The sequence below is a fragment of the Anastrepha ludens genome, chromosome 6 (genome assembly GCF_028408465.1).
Source record: "Anastrepha ludens isolate Willacy chromosome 6, idAnaLude1.1, whole genome shotgun sequence".
In the NCBI taxonomy this organism is placed as follows: domain Eukaryota; kingdom Metazoa; phylum Arthropoda; class Insecta; order Diptera; family Tephritidae; genus Anastrepha; species Anastrepha ludens.
Window position 1 is genome coordinate 40,436,268 of NC_071502.1, and position 25,154 is coordinate 40,461,421.

General features: G+C 33.9%; 1 protein-coding gene across 1 annotated transcript in view; it reads left to right on the forward strand.

The window, feature by feature from the left end:
* Positions 1–19,569, forward strand: part of LOC128867027 (potassium channel subfamily T member 2) — a 174,563-nt gene extending 154,994 nt beyond the window's left edge. The window contains exons 22-27 of the mRNA XM_054108119.1: positions 5,098–5,265; positions 10,179–10,384; positions 10,502–10,714; positions 10,784–10,829; positions 18,310–18,498; positions 18,596–19,569. Coding sequence (XP_053964094.1) covers positions 5,098–5,265; positions 10,179–10,384; positions 10,502–10,714; positions 10,784–10,829; positions 18,310–18,498; positions 18,596–18,853 — 1,080 coding nt within the window. The 3' untranslated portion in view covers positions 18,854–19,569. The remainder of the gene's footprint in view (positions 1–5,097; positions 5,266–10,178; positions 10,385–10,501; positions 10,715–10,783; positions 10,830–18,309; positions 18,499–18,595) is intronic.
* Positions 19,570–25,154: the final 5,585 nt, after the last annotated feature.

Consider the following 25,154-nt stretch of genomic DNA (forward strand, 5'->3'; position numbering starts at 1 on the left):
CCTGATATGGCCCCGTGCGACTTCTTTTTGTTTCCCAAGTTGAGGTTACCACTTCGTGGAAGGAGATTTCAGTCGATAGAGCGCATCAAGCAGAATGCGACGAAGGATCTGAAGGCCATCCCATCGTCGGTCTACCAGGGGTGAATGGAGGACTGGGTTAAACGTTGGCACATGTGCTTCAGATGGGTCATATTTTGAAGGAGATAAAATAAACTTGCCTGAAATTTAACTCTGTTTTGTTTTATTTAAACATTCCCGGTACTTTCTGATCATAGGGTGCATTAAGAGAAAAAAAATAAAAAAATAGATTTTTTGAAAATTCTAACTGTATATAACCGTTTAATGAGACTTTCTAAAAAATCCCCAATCACGCAGTTTTATGAACCAATAAATTTTACTACAATAAAATGCAAGCCTGAAGTCGCGCAAAAATTGCGTTGATTTTTGAAGATTTCTTCTTTTGCTGCCAGTCTTGTGCATTTTCTCCACGCAAACACCCAACGGCGTCAGCCAAAAATCCACGCGATTCTTAAGCCACATCAAACTTGCACCTGTTTATAACAAAATTTAATGCGCAATATAACTACATATCCGACTTCTTTTTTAATCTGCTTGAAAACTGTGAAATTTTGATTGAAATTTGATTTGTTTGTTGTAAATTTCCACAAAGCTTAAAACTTGAATTTTTATGGTGTTTGTAGGGGTATTAGCTTTGTTTGGATAAAAAAATAATGGAAATTTAATAAAAAACAAATAAATGGTCAAAACTTGTCCATAGGTCCCAGTGCTATAGAATTTGTAGAATGGTAGAAAAACTGAAATTTATTCAAAATTATGAGATATTCCAAAACTTCTCACAATTCTCATAAACTTCCACTGCGTTCCTGTTATGACTGATAACTTCACATCAGGTTACATAGACTCCTTCTCTACACACACTCCATCAAGAAAGGAGTGGGCAAAGGTCCGTCCGGTCGAGTGGAAACGAGGTCCGATGAATCTAGTCATGCATAATTCTAAGTTGTTAATAAGAGTTTGAAAGGTTCTTCTGTGAGGAAAATTGAAATTCAAATATGAAAAAAAGGCGAGCCAAGCAGCACCGAGAGATTAATAACTCCTAAAACCCTAGGGCCAATTAACCCATTGTATTCAAAGCAAAATCGTAGATATGCAATATGAAAGGAGAGAAGTAACAAAAAGAAAGAGATGGGTTAGAATATTAGACAGAGGCAGAGCTAGTCCTGTGAGATGAATTATTCTTTGGCCAATCTGAAAATGTCCTCCAGTTTGAGAGAACGTATTTGACTCATTCCCTTGACATCGGAACCAAAAATTCGTAGCCCTGCTCTAGCAAAGGCAGAACGCTGACAGAGAAAATTCTCTGTGCTATTCTGCTTCTCTAAGCAAGTCTATGTGTGCCCCATACTTCTACTCTTTCTGGACTGTCAAATAATCTCACTTAAGCTTATAGGCATTAATCAGTCAATTAAGGCTATATTTTGGGAAAATGACCAAGCCAAATTAGTAACATTTAAATCTGCTTAGTAGGACTCGAGAGGCTGTCTTTTCCAACTAAGCCTCTTCAAATTCTTCGTCATGCTTTGCGCATAGGGATAGATTATCATCTAGGAAAATAATTTTGTCTTCACTTTTTGATAAGGGGCAAGTTTTAGAGCAGATCTCCACTCGAATCCCAAAAGGAAGATTTCCATATTTCAATAAACATTTTGCGAAAATTATATGTTGATGAAAATCATAGAAGCACGCGATTGATGCAATTCGCATTCATATATTTGCCGCTAGCGCCACCTATCTTACATAGAATTCCGGTTTCATAGGTATATAACTGGTATCTGGTAAAATATTTTTTTTTGCCTTAAAAATGGTACTTTAAAGCCTTCCAAAATAGCGTAATTCAAAACTTGACAATTTTATTAATAGATATGTAAAAAAAATTCAAATTATTTTACTTGTTTCTATCTCTGAAAACACTCCGAGAAGTGGCTTCTAGATCCCTCCGAAAACTCTAGGCATGTGTTGGATATTCCAAGCACTCCGCTATCTTTATCTGCTGTCTTGGCTATCCTTCCTTCAATATATTAATAGTAAAATGCGGATTTGCATTTCAACCTTAAGATTTTTTGTGCCCTTCGCTTTAATCAGTCTGAAAGTTTGTTTTAGTTCACGCATTACTTCGATGCTTTCTCTGAGCCAATGCATTGCCAAAAGATTCTAAAAATGATAGCTTACAATTTCTTGTATGTACTTCCAACAATATTTTAGAAGCCGTGAAAAAATTCTGAGCATTTTCCACTAGACTTTCAGCATCACTATGCTGAATAAAGGCCAAATTAAAAAAAGAGTATTTAAAACTTACTTTTACACTTTCTATAATTTTATAGAATAGAGAAGGCTATGGAGCAAAAGTGATTAAGGAATTAAAATCCAAAAACAATTTTTATATATTTTTAAATATTTGGAAACTTGTATAATTTTGTTTGGTTTCCGTCCCTTCTTTTTCTGATAACTTTATTCTCCCTAGCTTAATTGAATTATGTTTCATATTTTTTCAAACCACTTATAATATTCCGTGGCACGTTTCTCTACTCTATCAACTGTACTTCGCTCTGTTTCACCCCATTTAATTTTATTCTAATCTACTCGACTTTATTTCACTCAACTGCTCTCAGTGCGTCACGAATCCGCTCGGCTTCCAGAAATGGAATGCTTTATAACTCACTCTTTCCAACTTTGTTTGGAGCGATGTAAAGCGAAGTTACCCAAGAATAAAATTTATTTATTTATGGGCATGGTTTAGAGGCCAAAAAATTGTACAATTTTTGTGTAAAGGGAAATATTTTCGGTTCCTTTTAACATTTAGAAAGATGTATTTTTCTAATTTTTAAGTATAAAATTTTCTTCTAAAGAAAAGTTTTTGAGAAAAAATTCTTTTTCTTTTTCAATTTTGGGGAAGATATTTCGGAAAAATATTTATAATTTTAAGGTTCCTTTAATTTTCGTATGAAGTTTTTTAAAGTGAAATATTTGTGGTTTTTTCCAAGATTTAAAAATTTTTTTATACTGTGCTTTTAACGAAAAATTTTAGTTTTATTCAAAATTTTAGAAAAAGAAATTTCACATATTTTTATAAAATTTTTTTCCTTTTAAAAAGAATTTTTTATTTCTATTAATTTTGGAAAAGTTATTTTGGAACTAACTTTATAATTTTGAGATTTATTCAAGGTTGAAAATTTTAGTGTAAAGTTTTTTAAAAGAAAATATCTTCGGTTCTTTTAAATATTAAAAAAACAATGTTTTTTGTTTTTTAAGTTTTAAGTAGAAAATTTCCTTTAAAAGGAACATTTTTTTGGGAAAAAATTTCTTTAACTTTTTATTAATTTTTTAAACTAAATTTTAACTAGAAAATTTTTGATTTTGAAAAAAGTCTTTCCATAATTTTTGTAATATTTTTCCCTTTAAAAAAAGACTTTCACCAAAGGTATTGGGAAAAAAGTTTGTAACTTTTCTTTTAAAGAAAATTTTTTGGGAAAAAATGGTGTTTTTTTAATTTTGGGGAAGTTATTTTGGAACAATTTTTATAATTTTGAGATTTATTTAATGTTGACTGTTTTAGTGTAATCTTTTTTAAAGGAAAATGTCTTCGGTTCTCTTAAATAATTACAAAATTTTCTTTTAAACAAACGTTTTTTGGATTTTTTTGACTTTCAACTTGAAATTTTCTGAAAATTGTTTGCTCTTTATAACAGTTTTCCCCAAAGGTATTGTGGAAAAAGTTCATAATTTTATACAAAATTTTCTTTTAAAGAAAAATTTTCCCAAAAAATTCTGTTTTTTTTTATTTTGGGAAAAACATGTTTTTGAAAATATTTCTTTTTTTTAATTTTGGGAAAAATTTTTTAATTTTGAGATTTATTTTTGTATAAACTCTTTAAAGTGAAATATCTCGAGTTCTTTTTAACATTTGAAAAATTTTGTTAATTAATTTTTAAGGATAATATTTTCTTTTAAGAAAAGTTTCCTTTTAAAGAAAAATGTTTGGGAAAAAATTTATTTTCTTTTAATTTTTGGAGAAGAAATTTTTTTTATTAAAAAATTCCGGGAAAAAATTTATATTTTTCGCTTCAAATATTTTTGGAAAGATAAATTTTTCTATCACTTTTGAAAAACAACCGGATTCAAAATTTATTTAATAATAAATCTCAGACTATGATTAGTAATCTCTGTAAGTTTCCTAATGGGACCTACAAAACTTTTCGAGTTATATTCAAACTTCAATATATTTGCAAACGGGCATAACGTACGAGTGGAATCGCTCTTTAATCTCATTTATGAATTTTTTTTAATCAACTCGATTTTAGTCAATTCATCCATTCTTCCTTCCTTATTTTATAATGTTCCAGTTATCCTGGTTCTTCTCATTTTCTAATTTCGGTTACATGTCTTAGAACTTCTCCCTCATTTGGTTTTGATATTTTGCTCCAAATTCTATCTTATAGAGAGTAGAAAGATTGCAGGTGTCGTCATAATATTTCAGTGTCCTCATAATATTTCAGTGTCCTGAGCTTACTGTAGAATGACGAGAGCGTTTAAACTAATCTCATTCTGTGGGAATGTCATAAAATTCATTAAAAATATAAATGTTTTTTTTCTATCTTTTTACTGAATGTTTCCAATAACTAATCACTTTTTTTCGTAATACATTTTAATGAAATGCGAAACTGAACGTCTAGAAAATTTATTTTATACCCCACTAACCCATAATGCATGTCGTATATATTGTACGTATGTGTGTGTGCATATGTATGTAATATTCAACACAGAACTCCATTATTTTTTTCTTTTTTTTCACTTAATAAATCCACTTTTTTTCAAAAGCAAGACCAAAAATTATATGAAAATTTAATTCAAACTCAATTAAAAATACATTTTGTATCTAACATTTGCATTACTGCTACAAAACTACATTTACCAAAACAAAAATAAAACACACGCTCATGTGTAACTACTTGCCACCACTACTTATCAACTAATCGACAAATCGACCGATTGCCCAAATTTATGTGGTTGCCGGTACAGTATGACGAAGAAGCGGGTACACCCGATTCGACGAAGGGCAGCAGCGAGGTCCTTCGTGGCGTTACATACCGACCGCCTTCGGCATCTGGTCATCATCATCAAAGCCATCCATCACAACACAAATCGACCACCTGTCTGGGTGGCTGTTCGGAACGGAAAGGCTCATCAGTAAGTAGACGAAAAAAAAACGTAAAATGTAGACAAAAAGAATTCACAAGTTTAGTAAATGCACATTTTGCCACGTCCGCTGAACGCCTAAATGTATGCTTGCAGGTACTTGTATGTGCTTAAATGTTTCATATGTGAAAAACAAAAAATATTGTCAAAAAATTTTTACATTTAAATTCACTTCTAGTTTATATTTTTGAATATTGGTTAGACTTATCAAACCTTTAAGATGCATATTTGAAGACTGGAATTGAACTAACAATATATAATTTTAGAGAGTCAATTTATTAAATTTAAACCATATTTATAAAATTCTTACTGGATTTCCTAGCGTACTTATTTAAAACTTTGAAATAAAAAGATGGATGTAGGCAATTGTTCCCCCAGCTCAAGCGTTTGTCGTCATAAACACCCACCTTATGACTCAAGTATCATATTTAAACCTGTGAAATCGGAATTTTTCATGATCAAAAAACACATTTATTATTAAAAAGTTATAGAAAATATTTTATTTAAAGTAATTTCTAAATACACATTTTTTCCACTTAAAGCAGTTAATGAATACTGTGCCAAAAAAACAAAATCGTCTTTTGAGTTTAACTAGTCATAGGACAATTTTTCTTACATTTGCATAATAAACGAAGAGCTGCTCTTCAATTGCATGCCCCATCAATGAAATCAATTATAACCAATTCAGCAGATTAAGCTGCTTTAGGCGTTGCTCCACAACTAAGCGTTTCTTCCATTCTCGTTTGCATCTAGTACTTGGTTGATGGGCAGTGCAGCCGTTGTTCGACTAAATTATTAATTTTGGGAGAGATATTTTTAAAAGTCTATCTTCTTTGCCTCAGCACTTAAGAATAGGTGCGTTTTTCCCCCGAAATATTTTATGTATCTATAGTTTAGCAATTCCTCCTTCTCATATGTGAGTAATTTTCGTAGCTTAAAATTCTCCAAAATACACGTAAAAACGTGCCACTCTTCTAAAGAATTAATCGATATTGTAATGTACATTTATACACAAGACTGAGTTATTGTCTGAGACGTGCGCAAAAGCACTAGAAAATTATTCTGCTGTTGTTGTAGCAGCATAAACATTCCTCATACATATACGGGGAATGCTGCTGATGTGATAGTCCTCGGCCGGATATAAATCCGGGTCGTTCCGGTATGAAGAACGTAGTGTCGTGGGAACGAGAAAATTACTCCAAAGGGATTTTTCTATCTGTCTAAATATAAGCTAGTAAATATTTCAGTGAAATCTAAAACTTGAGTACTAATTTTTTCATCTACATTCCCAAAGTTAAATTAGCTAGACCTATATTTTACACTGCGCTTGAAAACAGAGCCTTGCGACACTCGGTCGACATACTAAAAAAATATATTTATGCTGAATACGATGCTGATATTAATTTTTCTAGATTGGCTGTAATAGGAAAGATTCTGGCCTTTGAAATTGTCACAGAATACAAATTGCGTAGATGCAATTATGTGATCATATGAGTGTATCATATGATGAGATCTTAAGGTGAGATTGTAGGTTGAAGTCATATGATAAGATCGTATGGTGAGATACAATTATGTGATCGTGTGAGTGGATCATATGAGGAAAACTGAAGAGAGATGTGAGATGTAAGTGAGATGCAATAATGTGAGACATGTGAGGGTATCATATGATGAAATTTGAAGGTCAGATTGTGAGATGCAATAAAATGATAATGTGAGTGTAACATATGATAAAAGCATATAATGTGATCTAAAGTTCATAACAAAAACACTTCAAAGCCAAATACTTTTATCATTTGAGTCAATCTAAAAATTAAATATCACCGTCGTACCCATTTATGCCGAATGTTGGGTTTTTAAACTAGCGCAGTGTTATTAAACATTAAATTTATTGTGACTGGATATCAGATTATCTCCAAATAAAATAATATTTTTTATTTATTTTGAAACTAGGTTGTAGCCTTTAAAGTCGAATGGCATATTATTGGGGATATAAAAGTGCGGTCCATGGGTGGTTTGAAAATAAATAAAAACTATTTTTTTTTTTGCTTTTGAAACTAGGGTGTATGTAGCCTTTAAGGTCGAAAGGTATATTATTCGTGATATAAAGGGTCGACTAACGGGTGATTTTCTTTAAAAGAAAAAAATGCAACACTTTTCCTTTTTGCTTTTGAAAATAGGGTGTAGTATTTAGAGACGAATGGCATATTTTTGTGATATAAAGGGTTGGCCAATGGATGGTTTCCTTTTAAAAATGCTCTGCGAAATAGTATTATTTATATTATTAATGATTTTTTCTTTATTATATATATGTATATTCCCATAGTTTGTAGATGAAATATAGGGCCTCACTTTTTTTATTTTATTGGCACATATTTACTATACAAAGCGCCGTGGATACATAAACATGATCCAGAACAAAATCCAGACAAACTCAAAAGAAGTAAAAAAAATGTTAATAAAAAAATCACACCTTTTTTCAGATTAAAAACAAAAAAAATTTAGTATGCAGGAGTATAGCCTGTTGAACTCTGGTATAATAAAGTGCAAGTTTCAAGTGGCTCAAAAATCGCATTGAGTTTTGACAATTTTTTTTTTTTGCTGTTGGAAAATTTCTTCCATATAAAACAAACAAGTTTTGAACATTCCTTAAAACCATTTCTAGTTTGCAGATATATGAATTTTGGTAATATAAACTCAAAAGTCGCATTGATTTTTGATTTTTTGTTTTTGTTTTGCTGTTGGGAGATTTCTTCCATATAAAAATTGAAGAAAATGTCGTGCGTTCGTTAGGTGGAGAAAATTCGAAAGACTGCCAGCAAAAAAAAAAACAACTAAATGTTTAAAATGAATTCGATTTTTGCGCAACTTCAAATTTACACTTTATTATATCAAAATTCAATGGACTAAAAACGTGTGAAATTTTGATGAAAAGTCTCAAATATGATTTATATGGTTTTTGTATGAGAATTAAAATATATTTTCATAAACAAATTACTGAAATTAAATACAAATTTTCAAAACTAGCCAGTAATTGTTAGTGCTACAGTTATGTAGCGCAGTGAATGTAGTACTTAGATTAGGTCACCAGCATAGCCTGTACGACCAACTCACTTAGAACTTACAGGTCCGTTGTTACCACTGTGCGACACGGGAGCCTCATTTATTTTTCTTCGTGAAACCATTTTGTCGCTCTCATGAAGTGCAGGATTGGTTCAATTTCCACGCAGTTCCGTAAGAGAATTGAAAAAATATCTACTTAAAAAACCTGCTTATAGCTTAGGTTAGAGAATTGGAAAAAAGCGCTCAACTTGTTTTCCACTTCCCCATATGTACAACTTCTACAATATTCATGGAAGAAAGCTTTCAATCTCAAAGAAAGCCTGCCAAATAGCCAATGACCGGTTATACAAGTCACGACCTACGAGAAATCATCTCTTGAACGGTTAAGCAGTTCATTTGTCTTTTTCTTATTTATTTGCACACACAGTATTCTAGCTGCTGCACATATGCCTTCATCTCTCCACAAGGGCTGCCCAGCCTTCTTGTACAACCTTTGAACTTAATATAACCGCATTCATTAATTTAATAGCCGGCTGGCTATCCGAGAATATCTTTATTGCAGTTTTGTCACGGCATGCGTATTTACATAAGTAGCCACTTCTCGCTAGAACTTCTGCCTGATAAACGCTGCGATAGTCTGGTTGTCGAGCGGATAGTTCAAGTCCTAATTCCTTCGCAAATACTCCATAGCCAACCCTATCGTCCAGCTTGGAACCATCTAAAATAAAAAAAAAATAAATAATTGGCGCGTACACTTCTGTTAGGTGTTTGGCCGAGCTCCTCCTCCTATTTGTGGTGTGCGTCTTGATGTTGTTCCACAAATGGAGGGACCTACAGTTTCAAGCCGACTCCGAACGGCAGATATTTTTATGAGGAGCTTTTTTCATGGCAGAAATACACTCGGAGGTTTGCCATTGCCTGCCGAGGGGCGACCGCTATTAGAAAAATGTTTTTATTAATTTTGCTTTCACCGAGATTCGAACCAACGACCTCTCTGTGAATTCCGAATGGTAATCACGCACCAACCCATTCGGCTACGGCGGCCGCCTGGAACCATCTGCATAGAAAATTAATTATCCCCTCTCCATGGCCTCTTCTTGACGTCTGTGTGCATGAGTCTGCAAATCATTGGGCCATTTGGTCATACCGAGTGTTGCTTTTTTTTTGGGCGCAAAATAACAGCCAATGTAATTCCAAAAAAAACCATCCCACAGCACGACCTTTGAAAATATAAACTACTTCATAACTTAATACTAATATTTATAAATTAAGAGCAATATTTACCGAATATATAAATAATTATTTTAAGTAAGAAAATATTTTAACCCCCCCTAACAGGTACGTATTGAATTCTATTGTGAATATACTTAGTTGCATACTTAGTGCTTGTAAATAACTAGAATACAACAAAAGAAATCTTGAATGAGTTACAGCACATTGCTTTGAATCCAGAAAATGTTGAGGATCTACACTTAGTAGTTATCTCGATACAGTTTATATGCATAAAAAAGTATCATAAAAAATAATACTTATTAGAAATATTGCTCGATTTATACTGCTCGAATGTTCAGCTTCCTAGAAAATAACGAAAAAAAAGTATTTGGAATCAAGTTTTCTGCTCTGCAATGTTCCGTAGAACAACAAACAACACCTCATCGAAATGTTTTACAACACTCCTCACAATGCGATGCAATAGATGCTCTTTGTAGTGATTATACTTCTTTTGCAATAAACTGTGTGTGTGCCTATACAAATGTGTACAAACTAAGCCAAACGTAGTGCTAGTATTTGTCCGTACCGAACTAAGTAGACTAATCGTAAAGCAGTCTTCTATGTTTTTTCAGTATTCGATCAATTTGGCCGATGAGGCGCGCAACAATCATGCACAGCAAATCGAACGCGCCGAAATAGCGAATCTGGTGCGCAGCCGCATGGACTCATTGAATTTGCCAACAAATGACTACGATGACGTGAGCGAGAAGCGAAATCATCTCTCATATGTGATAATCAATCCGAGCTGTGATCTCAAATTGGAAGAGGGTGATGTCATGTAGGTGGATGCGTGAATAATGATGATTGATGCATTTTAAAGTTTTAATTTTATTTATTACTTTCCTGTGATTTTCTATACATTTCTTCTCTATTCATTTTGCTTTGCTCTTTGCAGCTACTTGGTGCGCCCATCACCATTTTCAGCGCAAAAAACGTTCGAACGTCACAATTCGCGCCGCAAATCAAACATATCCTTCTGTTCGAATATCAATTTGGGTGCAGCTTGCGGTCCAAATGTGAATGCGAATACTGGCGCTGGCTCGCGTCGTGGTTCCGGCATAGCCGGTCTTAATCCGATGCAAATGCAAAGCGTTCAGACGTTGGCCGGGTATGGTTCGCCACGCTGCTCGCCGCCCATACAACAAATTAAATCCAATTCTCTTTCTCTACCCGACAGTCCGACGGTTGTTGGCTCGCAGCGCGGCCGGAGCAATTCATTGCGGGTTGGCTACTATTTATCCATTTATCCATTGCCGTTAACACTTTTCATTTGTATCTGATTTACATACATATTTACTCGTACTCGTATATTGCGTAGCGTTTTGTTTTATTCTTGAATTATTGTTTTCACTTCACTTTGCACTTCTATCTATCTCACCCAATGTACAGCAATAACACTTTCATGTTTTCACACCATTTGTTTTATTTCCTCTTTGTATCTAACCTTTAGAAAATTAATTGGGCTCGAGATTACAATTCGGTTAATTAAAATGCTGTGAGTAGAATATTTTTGTCGAAGAGCGCCATCCGTTCTAAACGGCTGAAACGGTTGAATCGGTATATAGTAAACTGATTTTTTTTTTTAATAAAAAAACCAAACTGTAATTTTCCAGCTTTGAATTTTAAAATATTTGATTTGCAGTGCCCACTGAAATGGGCGCCATCACAAACTTGCGTAAATAGCCAGGGGAAATCTGTAAAATATCCTCTCGTTGGGCCTTTATATTTTCTCTTGTTAATAATAGTACGAGTAATAAAACTAAACTGGTGCGTTTTCTGAGAAAATAATAATACAATTTTATTTAAATATCTTTAATGGGTTGCCACCTAATTTTCTAAAGTAGAAGGCTCAATCAATGAGTTAGTGAAAAATTAATTTTAATTCGAGAAAAGTCAAACTAGTTTTTAAATCCAAATAATTTTTACTTCCCAAAAATGTGCATAGAATAGACATTTCATTGCAATATGCAACTATTTAAAAAAAAAAAATTATAGTTTAAAAAAAAAATCCAACAAAATAGTTTTTATTTCGAAAAAGGGCACAGAATTGGCATTGCGATATGTAACTATTTAAAAAAAAAAATAAACGGAATTTTTGAATCGAAGAAAAATTCAAACTGAATTGCCAATAGTTTTTAAAAATAGATTTTTTTAATCAAAACAATTTTGAATTCAAAAAAGTGTGCGGACAATTAACAACGATGGTTTAGCAAAAATTCGATTTTTTTCTTTACGGCGTACTAAAGTTTTCAATTTCACGCCTAAGTAGTTTTCAAAAAAGTAGTTCAAATATATATATGAGTTCAACAAAGCTTCCCGGGAAATATTTTAGTAAAATATTTTGACCCATTAGCTCCCAATTAAAAGCATTGTTTTAGCCCTAACTTCAAGAGCATTAGAAAGTTGTTAGAGGATTAATATGTGGTGGGAAATTATTCTTCAGAAAACTTGAATAGGGGTACTCCCGAACAAAACTCACATATCACCAAAAATCACTAGAGAAGCTAAACTCGCTCTATCGAAAATTTAAATCCCAGAAGCAAGAGTTTAACTTTTGCACTTGCATAGGTTCAAATTCAAGAAATATAAAAAGTGTTTGTTAAAAGAATCTAAATAGGGTTGCCATATAGCTAAATGTGTATTTCCATATAGGTTTCAAAACCAAATGTGGACATGAAATAGGAAATGCAGTCGAAAAAGTAGTTTCTAACTAAGGCTGCTTCTCAGCAAGCACTAACAAGTCTCTCAGTATATTTCTGACATCAGATTTTTTATAAAGAAAAACATCTGCTGTTAGCAAGCAACATGAAACTGTAGATTCAATATCAACGCTTCAAGACCACCTCTGACTCAGAGGTCCCACAGTCCGAAAGCGGTCTTATTTAGAAGTATTCATTTGTTATACAGACTCCAGGATCTGCTGGCTGCTGAGCTCCTGTGTTTAGAGCAGAAATCGTTTTGAGTCTCGAGTCCAAAAAGTTTAACCCTTATTTGATTTTTTGTTCCTTTCACTTGTTTCGCAAAATACTTTTTTTCTATTTTCTCCTAACAAAGAAATAACGTAGAATGTTGAAAAGAGTAAATATATAAAATTGTAAATTTGGAAATTTTGTGTCAAAATAGAAATTATTTAATTTCCATCTCAATAGCAATAAAAATAGGGGAAAGTAGATGAATTACTAATAACAACCTACATTTTTAGTACTCCTAAATAACCTTTACGTAAAACTAAATATCAATTCATAATAGTTTTTAAATTAAATTTTCGCTCCGCATTTCTGGTTTAGTTAAGAAATTATTTTGAAATTCATTGAAATTATTACTGGTGTATTAAAAATAATTAAAGATTTAGTACTAAAATTGTACGACTTCAATATTTTTGTTACTGTCTCGCTTTTTTGCTCGAAAGAAACTGCTTTCTAAATGAGGAAAAGAGTTTACTATATTTTAATGCTCGAACCATATAAGCGCGCGAAAAAAGCACTTCATCATTTTGACCAACTTGCAATATTTATTAAATTATTTTTTAATTTAAATGACTTTTTTTATCGAAATATAATTCATTCTATATTATAACAAATACGATATCAATACGAGTGCAAGATTTAAAAAAAATTCTAATAGGACTATGAATAAGTTCGTGCGGTTTTTTTTCGAAATTTGAAACTTTATTGACGTAAAATGGTTACAAATTTAATATTCAAAATATTGTCCATCGCTTACTACTACTTTTTCCCATCTTTCTGGCAATTCACGGATTCCCTTTGTGAAAAATTCGGTCGGTTTTGCCGCAATCCACGAATCGATCCATTTTTTGACTTCATCGTAATTACGGAAGTGCTGGTCAGCCAGGCCATGTTGCATCGATCGGAAGAGATAGTAATCGGATGGCGCAAGGTCTGGACTATACGGCGGGTGGGGTAGGACATCCCATTTGAGCGTTTCTAAGTATGTTTTGACCACTTGTGCAACATGTGGCCGAGCATTGTCATGTTGCAAAATAACTTTGTCGTGTCTATCGGCGTATTGCGGCCGTTTTTCTCGCAGTGCTCGGCTCAAACGCATCAATTGTCGTCGGTAGACATCCCCCGTAATCGTTTCATTCGGTTTCAGTAGCTCATAATACACAACACCCAGCTGGTCCCACCAGATACACAGCATAACCTTCAGGCCATGAATATTCTGCGCCGACGTCGATGTTGAAGCATGGCCAGGGTATCCATACGTTGCCCGACGTTTTGGATTGTCGTAATGGACCCACTTTTCATCGCCAGTCACAATTCGATGCAAAAAACCCTTTCTTTTGTGCCGTTGAAGCAGTTGTTCGCATGCCATAAAACGGCGTTCAACGTCTCTTGGCTTCAATTCATACGGCACCCAATGGCCTACCTTTCGGATCATTCCCATGGCTTTTAAACGTTTAGAAATGGTTGATTGATCAACTCCCAAAGTTTTTGCAACCTCTTCTTGCGTTTGAGCCGGATCTTGATCGAGCAATTCCTCCAATTCGGTATCCATGAACTTTGGCGGCGCACCCTCGCGTTCTTCGTCTTCCAAGCCAAAATCACCACTTTTAAAGCGTGCAAACCACTTCTGGCACGTTCGCTCAGATAGAGCATGCTCACCATAAACTTCCACCAAGATACGATGACTTTCGGCTGCTTTTTTCTTCATATTAAAATAATGAAGAAGAATTCCCCGCAAAAACACATTATTTGGCACGAAATTCGACATTTTCAAGTGTGGTAAAAATATTGTTGTTTACGCTTCAAATAAAAAACTTATACTGACGTTTGTGCCTTACGACAGTAGCTCTCCAATGAATGTTTGGAAATGTGGATCGATGGAATAATAATCAAGTTACGCCATCTGTTGTAAAACCGCACGAACTTATAAATAGACCTATTACATGTTTTCATCAAAATTTTTAATCAGAATTAGAAATTAAAATTTGGATATGCACTTTTACAGGCCATACAGTTTTAAATTTTTAATTTAATTTAATTTTTTTTATGAAAAAGTACAAGTTTGAGGTCACAAAATTTGTTTTTTTTTCATTTTTGATCATTTACCCCTTCACTATATTATATTTACGTATTTTCTCTGTTTAAAAAAAGTCGTGGTTTTGTTATATGGAGAATTTGCGCAACATCGTCAAGAAAAAAAATTACAAAGAATCGACGGTATTTTCTGCAACCTCAAACTAGCACTTTATTATACTAAAATTTAATAAACAATTAAACTGCATACCCAATTTTGATTTTTTTTTTTAAATTCTGGCTAAACAGTTTGAAAGTATGTGAAAATTTGTCCAATTTTTCTAATTTCTGTATAAAGTGTGAAATTTAGATATTTATAGGTTTCTGTTAGCCAATGAGCTGCATTTTCATACAAAACTAACGAGCATTATACAAAATAAAAATAAAAAAAAGTCAGTACATGCCAAAATGATGAGGTGCTAAATTTTTTGGCCGGCGATACTTGCAAAAACTCAGCAGCTGTCTTAAAAATTATTCACTTCATTTAGCATAGCCTTAGAAAATAAATAGATTTCGCTATTTTTCTACTAACTCAAAGACGCTTTTTTAAAACGTATACTTTTGTTTTGTGTATAAAACTTCAGTTACATGTGTGATTGTCTCAAATACTTCTTTATGTGATACTAAACAACCTACTAATCAGCATATCACCAGCACTGAGACTCTGAACCTCGTCATCGCTAAATAGTCAACGATTAAAAATGCATTTAAGTCAGAGAGCTTATTCCATACGAGTATATGAAAACTTATTTATAAAAAGATAATTATTTGATTCCGTACTACTTTTTAAAACTAGTTTCGAATATTTTTTTTATTGAAAGCGGCCTAAACAGTGACTCATAACTCAGCTGGAATAGCACTCTGATGCTATGCAACACTTACGTAATGCTACACGGCACGCTCTGGATCCCCAAATAGGCTTGGGGAGCCGAAGTAACTTCGTTAAGGCAAATTCAATGAGGTGTCTTTGTTAGAGGCTAATATTGTGATACAGTTGAAAGCAGCTCTTTATGCGAAGGAAAACCAACTTTCTGCAATTTAAGCAAAACCTCCCTAGTGGTCAATCCGGGCTTAGCGATGGTTTGGGCCGGCTCGCCGCTTTTCGACCACGATCTTTTTCGCTTGGTGTTGTCGTACGTGATCCACTTTTCATCGCCAGTCACCATCTGCTTCAAAAATGGGTCAAGTTCGTTCCGTTTTAGCAGAGAATCGCAAGCGTTGATTCGGCCCAAGAGATTTTTTTGCGTCAACACATGTGGCACCCAAACATTCTGCTTTTTTTGGAATCCAATCTTCTGCAAATGGTTCCAAACGGTTTTGTGGTCTACACCTAGTTCCTGACTAATCGAGCGAATGCTCACATGCCGGTCTCTTTGTATAATTTCAACCATTTTATCAGTCTCTACGACGATTGGCCTACCAGTACGGGGTACATCTTCGACATCTACTACACCAGAACGAAATCGATCGAACCAACGCTGTGCTGTGCGAATCGTTACATTATCAGGCCCACAAACTTTACAAATTTTTGCCGCCGCCTTCGTGGCACTTTCACCTCTAAGGTAGTAAAAACGTAAAATACCTATGACGAATTTCTTGATTGCTGGGCTCCACCTTTGACGCGCTATAACTTAAGACTGAAACGTACGATCACAACACTGTCAAAAAGACACTTGTAGTAGTACAGATTGTCGTCTTCAAATCGCCGTTTAGTGTGACCCGATGCAATAAGTACAACGCAAGATATGTTTAAATGTTGCACTCAATTGACAAAATACAACATTACTTTTTCACCAACCCAATATATAATTGGCGCGTACACCTTCTTTGGGTGTTCGGCCGAGCTCCTCCTCCTATTTGTGGTGTGCGTCTTGATGTTGTTCCACAAATGGAGGGATCTACAGTTTCAAGCCGACTCCGAACGGCAGGAGGAGGTTTTTCATGAGGAGGGTTTTCATAACAGAAATAAACTTAGAGGCTTGCCATTGCCTGCCGAGGGGCGACCGCTATTAGAAAAATGTTTTTATTAATTTTGGGGTTTCACCGAGATTCGAACCTACTTTCTCTCTGTAAGTTCCGAATGGTAGTCACGCACCAACCCATTTGGCTACGGCGGCCGCAACTTCTACAATATACTCATACTTAATATAGGGTTTTCCAAACAAAGGGGCTTTTTTGATATTCGAAGAAAAATTCTATTTTTTAAGATAAATCATCGGATGTTTATTTCATTGTGAAGAGGAAATTATGCCCATAATAGTGGAAAATAACATCAGGCAAATGACCACCACGACCACGCTTACAGGACAATATCCTTGCCATGAAATTTTCCATAACGGATTTGCAAAGAAAGCCTCACGAATTCCATCTTTGAGGTCTTGAATCGACCCTGGACTGTTGGCGTAGACCTTCTCCTTCACGTGGCCCCAAAGAAAAAAATCACAAGGTGTTAAATCACAACATCTTGGTGGCCAATTGTGGCCACCTCTTCGAGAGATTACAAGGTCCCGAAACTTTTCCCGTAAAAGATCAATGGTTTCGTTACTTTCGTGGCACATAGCTCCGTATTATTGAAAATAAACGTTGTCCAAATCAATACCAACCAATTCCGGCCATTAAAAATCGTTAATCGTAAACTGATCTCGAGGGTCTTTAATGTACTGAGTCCAAATCTCAATACAGAATAGCCCCAAATTCATATAAAGTGTTCTACAATAAAACTCAAAGTCACAGTACGTAAATTAGTAAGTAAGCATTGTAAAGCCAACAGAGAATATCCAGGGACGAATCAAGATGTCCTAAAGTGAGTTAAAAAGCGCAAGAGTTACACTTTGATCCAAAACAAAGTGCCGTTTAATATCAAATAACCCCCAAAGAAGCCAAAATGGTATTGTAGCTTTTGCACTTTTAACCTAGAAAATCTCGAAAGCATGACGTGTTTGTGTTAATTAATTTCGGATACATCGCGTCGAGAACACTCGGATAATTGTAATCTACTTCCTGATTGTGGAAGTCAATAAAATTTGTTGGCCTTTAGCCGGCTTTTTAGCGTTTAGCTTTAGCGCTGGTAGGGTAATTCAGAATCTCACTGCAGATGTTACACTATCAACACCATTTCTATCACCAAACTCACTCTAATCGTAAGCAAGTGTTCAGTACGTAAGGCACCACCAACCACCAACCACCATCATCACCACCAACTGCAACCACCGTTCACCGATCACCGCTCACCGATCACCGATTGCGATCTACATTTGTATCACTAACACCACTGCTGCGCCGTACACCGATGTGCGAGTACCTACTGCTAGCTGTTGATGGAAAGCAAAAATCAGTGGAGTCGAATCACCGCATTTGTATCTGCATCCGAAATTTTAGCATATCGTATTTGCGAACCATATTAATATAATCACACAAATATTTTGAAAATTTTTCAGTGTTAATTTCATATTATTTGATGATTTGCGTAAGCATTTGGCAAAACTAACCTAAAAATTTTACCAGCAATCAATGTCGTTACATTGTTTTAAATTTTATTTAATCTTTTTTTTTTTAATTTTTAGTAATCACTCAAAAATGACACCCCACTTTCCGTTGTTGTTTTCGAACATTGGTACATTTCCCGTTTTTGAATCGGTTTCGTTCCGCTTACTTTCACTTGCAGATTGACAATGACATATTGCTGCGGCGTTCTTCCTCATTGCGTCAGGGCTTACCCAATGTTGGTGTAAGTCATGGCCGTCGTAAATCTTCGTTGGAGGAGATAGGCATCAGCCACTTTACAACGCTGATGCAGGCAACAAATCATACGAATCCCATAAAAATTGCACTCAATGGCAGTATAGGATTGGAGGTGAGTTTCCGTGTTTGCTTTGGTCAAAAGCTTTTTCCTATCATTTCACACAAATTTATATGTATAACAAAAATCAATCTTTATTTTCGCTAATAAGGTCACGCCACCCGAAGAGCCTACACCAATACTAGGTGTACCCTGCATAGTTGCCGGTGGCCCCGGCGGTGGCATCAATCCCTCGGCACTGGGTGGCTCCACTCTTGGTGGTGGTTCATCGCTCGCCATCAATACAGCCGACCTTGGTGCATCACCCACATCGAGTAACACAAATTCACCGCTACAAGTGCCACAACAGGATTCACAACAATCCGGACAAATGCAATCACCGCAACATTTACAAGGGACAATTGTATGATACAACCTTATGTGGGGTCGCAGACTCCGCTCGTCGATATCGAAGAAAAACAAATGGATATAATATAAGTAGAAATCGGAGCGGTGCTAAGGCGGAGTAACTGCAGCGTAGACAAAAACAGCAATACCCGAGTAGTTACATAGGACATTAGAGTTCACACTCATACATACTTTCATATGGTATATACTCGTATGTGTAGATGATACGTACGAGTAGTTAAGTTAACAGCAAACGAAATAGGAAGAAAATAAATGTACGTATGCATGCGCACACATAGCATATATATGTACATATATGTATACTCATATCACCAGGCACGCCATTGGAAGAATGAGTGCAGTGATAGCGCGAAAGGTTATGGGTGAAAGGAGGCGTACTTTGGAATTGGTCATGTAGGTGTGGGTGAATGTCGTCGAAGCGGTGCTTGTTCACATGCAACGATCTGAAAACTGCTGTATAATTGTATTTGAGCGATATTTCGTTAAAGCTTCTTAGAGATTAACTAAATTTATGTACATAAAGTGATGCGTTCAATTGTAGTTGTAGTTAATGCGTAAAGTTAAACATGAACTTGTAGATGTTAAGGTATGCAAAAAATTATTTATGAAATATTATTTCATTATATGTATGTATAGAACATGCATATGTATATATGTAGATACTATTAGAACAGATTTTTCATCTGTAATTTTTTTTTCTTGCAATAAAAATTTCTTTAGCCACATTTTTTGTACACTTTTTATTTCTTTCAGTTTCATAAACATTCAGCTATGTAGTCATCTCAAGTTATAATTTTTAATGTAAAACAATTTCACTACATAAATAAAATGACACAGAAAATTTAGTAAACATAAAAGCTTAAAAAAAAATACATTAAAACAGTTCTCAAGTCTACAGTGGTCGCGCCTTTGCGTGATACGTGACGGATAGCGTGGTGAACATTTCAAACAATTTTTGTTTTACAATAAAAAGTTAGTTATCCTAATCATAACTTATTATACAAAGAAAGAATTAAACAATTAAACGAAAAAAGTTAAATATTTTGAACTTTTGAGATTTTAAGCAAAAGTAATGCTTTGGCGGAACTTATGGAAATAAGCTGCCATTTTAATCAACTTCTCGTGGACGGAAAAATGCTCATAGCACGAACTCTCTAGAGTTAAGTGCAAATGACCCGACATAATGGAATTTGTTAGTTACCATGGCGAGTTGTCTTACTTATAATTTTCAAATTAAAAAATTATCAAAATTATATTTTCAAATCTTAACGCCCCAGCTTCTTCACGCCCTTGACAACATACGTCGACGTTTCGTTGATTTTTATATAAATTACCATCAACATAAAAGAGAATAAACATTTCTTAAAACTTTTGCCAATAAAGAATTCCTGAACAAGAAAAGTTAAGTAAAAAAGAATACGATTGGCTCTACTGATTGTGTTATTTTCAAGGTGATATACAGAAATCCATAAAATATCGTTTATGAATAGTTAACCTACAAAGTAAACAATGTACAAATATATTTTTATAGACGGACGTGAGATTACAACTGGAACCTGAGCAGGAAAATTAACATCATATAAACTTGAAATAACATGCCGCGCTGGCACAGAGTAGAGTAACATAACAGAGCAGAGCAGTTAACATCGCCTAAATACGAATAATCTACTCTAAATACGAATAACATAACAGATCAGAGCAGTAACATCACCTGTACTCTCAATATGAGTACATAACAGAACAGAGCAGTTAACACCTCGTCAACTGTGAATAGCATGTCGAAGCTGTTGATCGAAATTTCACGACGCCAGGTTGGCTTTCTTTGGCATTTACAAAAACATTGCTTTTCTGTTAGTTTATTCCGTTGTTTAATACAGCCTTAATTTACATGTAGAATATCTTACATGCTAAGGGGTTAGAGGTAGTCGGAGGCGTATAGTAGTTCTGATAAGTTTTTTGACAGCAATTGAATGTATCTTAAAAAGTTCATAATATAGGGTTATTATTTAATGTTTTAACTTGAATATACTCAACAAAAAAATAATAATAATAAATTTCTACAAAGTCATTGCCATCCTTGTTGGACTTCCATTCAGAAGTAGTGAATTGGGATTGGAACAATAGCTTTGTACTGGTTCATCTAAACTCTATCAAACGAAGAAAAATTTTAAATTTATAGTAAATCTAGCATTAAATTATAAGTTTTTTTTTGTAAATCTAAAACTAAGTCCGTCTTGAGGCATAAAATAAAGACTCAAAAAATATGAAGTAATACGGCTTAAAATACATGAATCGAAGATTTTTTTTTCTTGGATAAAAACCCATAATTTCGGTTTTGAAAAAGTAAAAGCTTCCAACAAAATTTTTTTTTAATAAATAATTAGATATCCCCGAAATTAAACATTTAATTTATTTGAAATCTGCAGAGAGTATTTTCGAAATGCTACAAAATGCTTTCTACAAAAAACTACAAAAAAAATGAGTATATGTTTTAATTCTATCATCCTTAACACCTTACAGGATTCGCAGATTAACTAAAGAATTTTTTAACTATATTTTGAAGTGAAACTTCATAGGCGTCGATGGTCGAGCGAGAATGGAGAGTAAAATTTCAAGGTCATGCAACGTTTTGAGCATTTCGTTACGCGAGAGAGAAAAAAGATATAACCTAAAGGAAAAGGAGAGAGAGAGAGCTATACCTTTTTTTCGTTTTCGTACCATATAATATTCTAAATTGCTCAGCGCGTCTAAAAGAATCATAGCCGCTGCGATGGCGTCTACGAATGTATTTTGTTTTTGTAGTCGCTAGGCTTAGTGTGTTTTTGCCGTCGAATACATAAACTATAAATTGGGTATAACGTCTATTGGCGTAACTGAAACTGTTAATTTCAAAATGTCATAACTTTTTTTTAAAAAATCGTACAATAATTTTTAAAGCTAAAGAGTTGTACTATGCGACCTTTTCGTCGAAAATTGAAAAAAAAAATTTCTATCCCAAAAAAAATTATCAAAAATGGCTAAAATGGCCATTTTTTGACCTTTTAGGCTTCATTTACCAAAAATCCTGACGTGATGGAGCATTTTGAAGGTCAGATTCGTTTTCAGCGCATAAAAAACTACAAGAAACAAGTACAGCCATTCTAGAAACTGAAAAAAGTTAAATTTCGCAGGCCTGTGTAATTGTTCCACAAGTTCGAAGTTTAAATAAATGGCTGGTAAAAGGAAAGTAACGAGTTTCGGTGAAAGGGACATAATCGTTAAGCTTTGGAAAGAAGGCAAAACATTGCGTGAAATCGGGCATACCGTAAGAAAAACTCACTCTTCTATTAAAAGAGTAGTTTCTAATTACAATTCAAGAGGTTCTACCGTTGCTAAGCATCGTTCTAGACGCCCTTCTAAGCTGAGTGACCGAGAAAAGAGGCTCAGTATTAAAGAAGTTCAGAAAAATCCCCGACTTAAATCTTCCCAAATAGCAAAAGATGTTCAAGATAGGTTTAATAAGTTTATTTGTAGTGATACTGTATGCAAAATCCTCAAAAAAACGGATATCATAGTCGAGTTGCTCGAAATAGGCAGGAGCGAATTGCTTTTGCCAATGAGCACATTAATAAGCCAACAGAGTTTTGGGAAAAGGTGATATTTTCTGATGAGAGCAAATTTTGCATATTTGGAATCAAAGGACGTAAATTGGTTCCGAACCCGACTTGAAGAGGGTCATTCTCGAAGAATGGAATAAAATTACCTCAGAAGAGACAACAAGATTAGTTAAATCAATGCCGAAGCGATTAGCAGAAGTTCTAAAACGTAAAGGATACCCGACAAGCTATCATATTAATCATTGGTTTCCTCAATTTTGTGGTAAATATTAGAAAACTCGTTAATTTCTTTGTACGCAAACTTCTTTCTTCTGAAGTGTTTTCTGCTGGTCATAGTCTTTTGTTATTTTTGTTTTTGTTCTAAAACGTAAAGGATACCCGACAAGCTATCATATTAATCATTGGTTCCCTCAATTTTGTGGTAAATATTAGAAAACTCGTTAATTTCTTTGTACGCAAACTTTTTCTGAAGTGTTTTCTGCTGGTCATAGTCTTTTGTTAGTTTTGTTTTTGTTTTTGTATTATTGAATTCAAAACTTTTTTTGTATTAAAACTGGATTTCAATATGTAAATTGAACCTAATTTTCTGATCGAAATAAATTATTTTCAATCTTCGTCTTAAATATTTAGTTTAAAGGCCGCAAACTTTTTCTAACTAGTGTATATAATTCTATAGTTTTCGTAAGTTCAGTTGACTTCTAATACTTGGAATGCAATGAAAAGGATCATCCAAGTTTTTAAAAATAAAAATAAAAGTTAACGAGACTCAATTTATTTTGGAATACTGCAGTATTCTCTGCTACAGTAACAGAAGTATATTCTGTTAGCGCGTAACAGCGCTGTAAACCAACACCTTATAATCAAATGTTAACGTCGTCAGATCACAGCTATAAGGCGGTCATTGGCATAGCTAAGACACTTAGCACGATTATCGAGCTATTAAATGGACTGTGTGACACAGATTACTGTTCTAGAAGTCCATTTTCAGTTTTTCCCCCTTTTTTTTTTTTTGAAAGTAATTTCTACTTATTTCAAAATTGTGGATGCGCATAAGCTACTTACAAATTTAAGACCTACAAAAAATTGCTTCGTATCATTATAATATGATAAGTTTTTAATAGTTTTGAGAAAAAAAGTAGAAAAAGTCACAAAATGTATATAAAAACTAATCTTAGCGTAGAATTAAGAAAAATGCGTTATTTTTATTGCAATCTTATAAAACTAAGAAACTTGTAGGGTAGCGTATAAATGAATAATCAATGCAAAAACCATTAAATTAAATTGTACAAATGAATGGTGAACTTAAAATAGCCAAAGCACAAAACAATTTTAAAAGTAATTTAGTTTTAAGTATAGTTCGTATGTAAGTGAAACACGAAATTCTCGAGGGACTGCATGTATAATAGTATCAGCAGTCATTATTATTATTATTTACTACTTTAGTATATAACTAGAATTAAAATTATAGCAAAACATATAGGGAAGTACTAGCTAACGGAGGTTCGATATGTGTGGAACGTAATTGTACGACTTACTCTATCGCTTAGGTTAAAATAAAAATGAAGCTGACCCTGAACACAACCTGCTCCATGATTATTAGCAGTCGTTCATGTTGAGTATCATTTTCGTAAAAATTTTGCACTGCGTTATCCCAAAAACTATTTTTGTTTCTTGTTTAGGAACTCGACGAGTTGAGTTTTTATTCATTGAATCTGCAAATGACAAATTACTACTGTCACTACCAAGTGTTTGTTCTGATAATTTTCTAAGTACTATAAAGATATTCCAAATACGTTAAGCTCCACTGCGAGTAAACAAGACGTAACAGGTATTTTATATGGATAATCCATTTCTATCGATTTACTACGTTACTTATCGATTTTTCATAGATTTTTCAGAAAATTAATGATTCATTTAAATTAGTCGCCGTTTTTCATAGCAATATTACAAAAGTATTAAATTAAAAAAAAATTCAAATTTTGTTTCAATTATTTACTTCCAAAAAGGGTATTACATTAATTATCGATTTTTCATAGATTTTTCAGAAAATTAATTATTCCTTTAAATTAGTAGCGGCTTTTTATAGCAATACTACAAAAGTATTAAATTTTTACCTAAAAACTGTTTGACTTTTTTCGATTATTTAGTTCTAAAAATTGTATTACATTAATTTTTCATAAATTTTTCAGAAAATTAATGATTCGTTTAAATTAGTACCAACTTTTCATAGCATAACAATTTTACAAACGTAATAAATTTTATCATAAAAAATATTTACTTTTTCGATTATTTCGATTATTTACTTTTAGAAATCGTTTACCAATGCATTACCTTAATTATCGATTCTTAATCGGTTTTTCAGAAAATCAAAGATTCCGTTTCATTAGTATATACATAGGTAAATAAAAAAATAAATAATTGGCGCGTACACTTCTGTTAGGTGTTTGGCCGAGCTCCTCCTCCTATTTGTGGTGTGCGTCTTGATGTTGTTCCACGAAATGGAGGGACCTACAGTTTCAAGCCGACTCCGAACGGCAGATATTTTTATGAGGAGCTTTTTCATGGCACAAATACACTCGGAGGTTTGCCATTGCCTGCCGAGGGGCGACCGCTATTAGAAAAATGTTTTTTATTAATTTTGCCTTCACCGAGATTCGAACCAACGACCTCTCTGTGAATTCCGAATGGTAATCACGCACCAACCCA